At 37.6% G+C, this 6,724-nt stretch overlaps 1 protein-coding gene across 8 annotated transcripts in view; it reads right to left on the bottom strand.

The window, feature by feature from the left end:
- Positions 1-6,724, bottom strand: part of Syncrip (synaptotagmin binding cytoplasmic RNA interacting protein) — a 39,447-nt gene that overhangs the window by 14,124 nt on the left and 18,599 nt on the right. For all 8 annotated transcript variants that reach the window (XR_001228922.2, XR_001228923.2, XM_013346379.1 and 5 more), the window contains 2 exons: positions 3,696-3,831; positions 1,116-1,321 (listed from right to left, as the gene is read on the bottom strand). Coding sequence is in view for 6 of the 8 variants with exons in the window: in XM_013346379.1 (XP_013201833.1) it covers positions 1,116-1,321; positions 3,696-3,831 (342 nt within the window). In the remaining 2 variants the exon portion in view is untranslated. The remainder of the gene's footprint in view (positions 1-1,115; positions 1,322-3,695; positions 3,832-6,724) is intronic.

Here is a 6,724-nt window from a genome sequence, read left to right as displayed (position 1 = left end):
TTTGGAGCCTGTCCTGGAACTAGCTCTTGTAGACCAGGCTGGTCTCGAACTCACAGAGATCCGCCTGCCTCTGCCTCCCGAGTGCTGGGCTAAATATATTCTTATACTGTTATTGTTCCCTGTTATTTACCAGAGAGGTGATATTTTATGTTCATATAAAAACCTGCATCCAGCCGGGCAGTGGTGGCACATGCCTTTAATCCCAGCTACATAGAAATCCTGTCTTGAAAATAAAGTATTAGTCCTTCTTAATATATGTATAGTATTTAAAACTGCTACTCTAAAGTTATATCCCCAGAAAGAAGAGACACTGTCCTCTATAGATTTAAATAAGCTAGTTGTATTTAACAGAACCCTTTAACTATTAAAGGGATTCCTAAAAGACAAGACAACCTGCCAAACTGCACTTTAAGAGTTATCTCAAGAATTAGTCTCAACTGTTTGTAGAAGCAGAATACTTAACAATATCCAAACATTGCTAAGTTAGTATAGTTCACTTTTATTTTTTAAGGGATACTACTTAATAAATGGGGGAGGGCGCAAAGCAACATGTAAATTAATGACACCACCCTCAAATACTCAAAAGAAAGTGCTCTAGAATCTACACAATAAATTGTTGTGGGGCATGCCTTTAATCCCAGCACTCAGAAGGCAAAACGCTTGAGTTCATGGCCAGGCTGAGGTACAGAGCAAGTTCCAGGACAGAAACACTGTCTAGGAAAACCGCCAATAAATAAATAGATGAATAGCCATCCCTATAAATAAAATTAACACGATGAGGGCTAGAGAAATGATCAGAGTTTAAGAGCACTGGCCAGAGATCCTCATTTCAATACCCAGCCTCCAAAAAGGTGGCTCTCAACCTCTATGAGATCTGGTATGCTCTTCTGATGTGTGGGCACATACATCAGCAAAACACTACACAGAAAAAATAAATTTTTAGAAAAATGCGATAAATGCCTAAAGACTTCTATTTTCATTTTCCATGCACTCACATTTCTTACTCTTAGCTTCAAAAACATCATTTAAAACAATGCATACAATTCATTTAGTAGTAAGTCTTCTTTCATCCTCCTATTAACACAATAAAAATTGCTTTACTTAACAATAGTTACCTTTGCCATAACTTCAGGATCAGGATCTTCTATGGGATCAGCCCATTCAACAGTTCCAACATTTCCCCAGACTTTGACTTTACCACTCATTAACCTACGCCTTGCCTGGGCAGCTGTTTTGTGATCTTCATATTCCAGAAAGCAAAAGCCTCTATTTTTTTTCTTATCATCCGGTTGGTGATATAAAATGACATCTGTGAGACCCTCTGAAATTAAGCAAACATTCCAGAAAAATAAGTTAAGTAGCAAAAACATATAACAGCCAAAGCTTTGTTTTACTAAGACACTATTTAAATAAAAAATGAGAAATAATCTTATTTTCTAACCTAGACACTTTTAGAAAGATTAATAACTATTTTGAAAAGGACCAAAAGCCAGCTGTGGTGGTGGCACACACCTTTAATCCCAGTACCTGGGAGGTAGAGGTAGGAGGATCTCTGTAGTTCAAGTCTACCCTAAACTACCGAGTTCCAGTACAGCCAGAGCTCTTAAACCCTGTTTCTAGCCGGGCAGTGGTGGCGCACGCCTTTAATCCCAGCACTCAGGAGGCAGAGGCAAGCGGATCTCTGTGAGTTTGAGGCCAGCCTGGTCTACAAGAGCTAGTTCCAGGACAGGAAACAAAAGCTACGGAGAAACCCTGTCTCGAAAAATAAAAACCTGTTTCTAAGAAACAATTAACAACAACAAAAAAAAAAATATTCCCAAAGATCCAAATAATTTTCCAAATAAACCCTATCCTAGTATTCTATGCCCAGAAAATCTAACAAGAGCAAAATATTTAACTAGCCCCAAGAACTGTTTTGATTCCAATAAATCTATGAGGCAAATAAAAAAAATTCTATCATTTAGAAAAATGCCATCACATTGTCAAACATGTTTAACTTAATTCACTACATTAAAATTCCACTGGGAAGGGAGTGGTCATGTGTACAAGAACACACGTCTTTATCCTAGGTAAAAACTGAGCTATATCCAAAGTCCTAACTTTTTGTGTTTGACATAAAGCCTCGCTATTTTGCCAGGGGGTGAAATTTATTTAAATGGCATTTTTTCTGTTCTCAAATATTGATGAAAATTTCAAAAATTGTCAATTAAGAGAGTAAATATTGCTAATGCTGAGCACTTTTCTATGTTTCTAAATACTTAATTTTCTGAACAGTGTAGGCAGATAATTTTATTTTTTTTATTTATTTATTATGTATACAATATTCTGTCTGTGTGTATGCCTGCAGGCCGGAAGAGGGCACCAGACCTCTTTACAGATGGTTGTGAGACACCATGTGGTTGCCGGGAATTGAACTCAGGACCTTTGGAAGAGTAGGCAATGCTCTTAACCACTGAGCCATCTCTCCAGCCCCCAGATAATCAATCTTAAAAAATATACCATGTTAACTATAAATCTCCACTTATAACACTTGTTCCTTGACATGGGAGAAAGCTTCATTCATATGTAACAATTAAAAACTAACAGTTTGGAAATAAACACAAAACAAGGAGAGGATGTGCAACAATTTCACAGACTGAATTCAAATTACAGCTGTATTCCCAAGTTTAGTTTGTCTTACTATCTTTTTTTTTGTTTTGTTTTGTTTTTTTGTTTTTGTTTTTTTTGTTTTTGTTTTTGTTTTTCGAGACAGGGTTTCTCTGTGGCTTTGGAGCCTGTCCTGGAACTAGCTCTGTAGACCAGGCTGGTCTCAAACTCACAGAGATCCATCTGCCTCTGCCTCCAGAGTGCTGGGATTAAAGGCGTGCACCACCATCGCCCGGCTTGTCTTACTATCTTTTAAGACAAGGTCTCAGGGCTGCAGAGATTGCTCAGTCACTAAGAGCATACAATGCTCTTCCAGAAGTCTCAGTTCAATTGCCAGCACCTACATGGTGGCTCACAGCCATCTATAGTGGGCCCTAATGCCCTATTCTGGCATGCAGGCATACATGGAGATAAAGCATTGCTGCTAAGCTCTGGAATGACAGCTGGGTATTTATGTACCAACACCAGACTTTATGTAGCTATGGGTATCAAACCTAAGGTTTTGTGAATGCTAGGTAAACACTCTGTCCCCAGCTCTGTATACTCCTCCTACATTATCTTAACTGCCAGGAAATTACCTCCAAAACCTCTGTGTACATTTGCTGTTTAAAGTTATTTATGTTTATGGATACGTTTGCTTAAGTGTCTGTGCCTGGTACCCAGAATCACCTAAAACTGATGGTTGAGAACAGCCAAATGGGTACTAGAAATCCAACTCCAGTCCTCTGAAAAAGCAACCAATGCTCTTAACAGCCAATCAATCTCTAATTCACTGTCTGCTTATCTGACAATACACAAACACAGTTTTTCTTTGTATCCCTGGCTGCCCTAGAACTCAATAGATAGCCTGCCTCTGCCTCCCGAGTGCTGGCATTAAAGCTGTGCACTGTCACCATCGGCCTTGCTTAAGAAAACAATTTACCTCATAAAAATAAGTAAAAATTCTTACTCAACAAATATAGAGTTTATAGTATTTAGAACACTTGGCACAAAATATTCCCTTCATTACTGATAAGGTTGTACCTCCTGCCCATTAAATATAACCTTACCTGTCACTTTACTAAATTCTTCAAGAATCTGTTCCTTGGTTTTACTCTTAGGAATAGAGCCCACGAAAAGCCTATTGTTGGCAACTGAGATGCAGACACCAATGTGCTTTCCGGAACGAATTTCATGATTATTATACTGAAAGAAGAAAAAAGTGTATCACATTTTAAAGTTATTTTTATTATATATTCAATATAGAAGGTCAACTATTAGGATTGTGAAGACAAAAAGACACAAGGTGGCATCAAAAGAAACAGGAGTTGACATGATTAAATTACATTATATGAATGCATGGAAATACAATATAATTTTAATTATGTCCAATTATAAAAAGTTTAGCATAATTCCCATTTTAGAAAGAATGACAATTTAAAATAAGATTTTAAAAAAAGACCAAACAAGCTCATGATTTTAATGTCAGTTTGTTTTTTCATTATTTTAGTGTAGGAATCTTGATATTAGGCACTGTTTTGTAGCAGTTTTTATTCATAACTGCTGATTCTACATACAATATCTTAATCACTAAAATCATTTTTCCATCCAGGTATCCAAAATCATGGAAATCTCATTCACGATGAAATTTCCTGCTTCCAAGGTAACAACATACATAAATACTTTTTCTCATTCCCAAGTCCTCTTGTAACAAGTTTCAAAAAATATAAAGTAATAAAAAAAACCTTAAGTCTAAAGATTAAAAAATTTTTTAATTCTAAATTTAGCCTTATTCTTATCCCCCTAAAATTTCATCTTCACTAAATATACAATAAAAACCAAAAGAAAAAAGACTAGTTGTGATGTGTGTTTGTATATATACTTTTTTTTAAATATGTATTTATTTATTTATTATGTATACAATATTCTGTCTGTGTGTATGTCTGTAAGCCAGAAGAGGGCACCAGACCTCATTACAGATGGTTTGTGAGCCACCATGTGGTTGCTGGGAATTGAACTCAGGACCTTTGGAAGAGCAGGCAATGCTCTTAACCGCTGAGCCATCTCTCCAGTCCCCTGTATATATACCCTTTATACTTGGCGTTTTGCCAAGTATAAAACTACAAAAAAAGTAAATGTGATATTCTAGTAACCATATTCTATACAGTGGTGAGATATGGAAGAGCACTTCAAAAATACAATCTTACTATTTACAAAACGGTTTTTTTGGGGGGGTGGGGGGGTTGTTTTGCTTTCCCCAGGACAGGGTCTCTGTGTGAACCTGACTATCCTGGAATGCGCTCTGTAGACCAGACTGGCCTCAAACTCAGAGATCTGTCAGTCCCTACCTCCTGAGTACTGGGATTAAAGGCTTGCATCATCATAAGAGCCCCAATTGAAGTCTTAAAGTTTTGAACTAGTCTAAAAAACAATGGATTTTATGGATAGTAGTTTCTAAATTTAAAATAAAAAAAAAACTCAAACTTTTATGTTAATAACAATGATAAAGGCAGGAAGAATTCTTGATTAACCAATTCTACACATACTTGACCTCAAGATCCACTTTGTTCACAAATGACATATAAAACATCAACATGAGCTCTAGTCTTGCCAAGCAAGCCAGGCATTATCTGGTATTACATTTAACTCAGGGAGTTGACTCCTCATCACCTTGTTTATCTCTAGATAACTCAAGTTCACACACTGTTCACAACAGCTTCAGGCCTTCATTTTTGATCAAGCCAATTACATGTTTACATCTAATTCTCAACCGTCATACCCAACACATGACTTTTAAGTTGCAATTTTTGCCTATTTTCATCTCAGAGTTGGAGAGCTGAAAAGCAGTTAAGAATACTTGTTACTCTTCTAACGCTCAAGGTAGATTCCCAGCAACCACACAAGCCTCATGATCATTTGTTAGCTCCAGTTCCAGGGGCTCCAGTGCCTTCTTCTGGAATTTGCAGGTGCCAGTTAACATACATGGAAAAGTAGTGTTGAAATATAAAAAAAGAAAGTCTCAGTTTACATACCAATAACAAGCATCAAATATATACTAAAACTCCTAGCTAATTTTCATTTCTTTCCACAATACCTATATACAATTTCTAAGACAATTTTTTTAACCTCTCAGTCTCAAAAAAGTTTAGCCAAGCCGGGCAGTGCAAGCCTTTAATCCCAGCACTAGGGAGTCAGAGGCAGATGGGTCTCTGTGAGTTCGAGGCCAGCCTGGTCTACAGAGCTAGTTCCAGGACAGGCTCCAAAGACACAGAGAAACCCTGTCTCGAAAAACCAAAAAAAAAAAAAAAAAAACAAAAAACAAAAAAAACAAACAACAACAACAAAAAAAACAAACAAACTTTTGCCAGGCAGTAGTAATGGTAGTGATGCATGCTTTTAATCGCAGCACTCAAAAGGCAAAAACAGGTCTAATCTACAGGAATTCTAGGACAGCCAGAGCTACATAGAGAAAGCCTGTCACTAGAGGGGGGGGGGGTACTGTTTCCCTGAAAATTCCACCAGTCAAGCTCAACCAATAAACCAAGCTCACACAAACACTCTGTGATCCCCAAAATCTACAACGATCAACAAAGGCACCCTTTCAGGTTGACATCACCCTATCGTATCCAGTAGAGTAATTTGGTGCCCAGGAAACATCTGATAGTATTGGTTGTCATAGACTAAAGGGGACAATTAAGAAGCAGGAGGATTGCTTCTGTACATTCTGGCACAGTACACCAAAATTGTCAGGTAATAGCAAGGCTGACAAATCTTGCTATACACTTTATTTCCTCACATAGCATTTGCATCCTTATTTATTTATATCTTATCCTTTAGACCAAAAACCTCTTTTTGTTGTTGTTCTGTTTGAGACAGGGCTTCTCTGTGCAGCTCTGACTGTTCTGGAACTCACTCTGTACAAAAGACTCCTATAAACTAAAAAATAAAAATAAAGCCGGGCAATGGTGGCGCGCGCCTTTAATCCCAGCACTTGGGAGGCAGAGGCAGAAGGATCTCTGTGAGTTCGAGGCCAGCCTGGTCTACAGAGCTAGTTCCAGGACAGGCTCCAAAGCCACAGAGAAACCCTGTCTTGAAAAAC

Source organism: Microtus ochrogaster, chromosome 5 (genome assembly GCF_000317375.1).
Source record: "Microtus ochrogaster isolate Prairie Vole_2 chromosome 5, MicOch1.0, whole genome shotgun sequence".
NCBI lineage: Eukaryota > Metazoa > Chordata > Mammalia > Rodentia > Cricetidae > Microtus > Microtus ochrogaster.
Note: the sequence above shows the minus strand (reverse complement) of the source record. Positions and strands in the feature narration are given on the sequence as shown.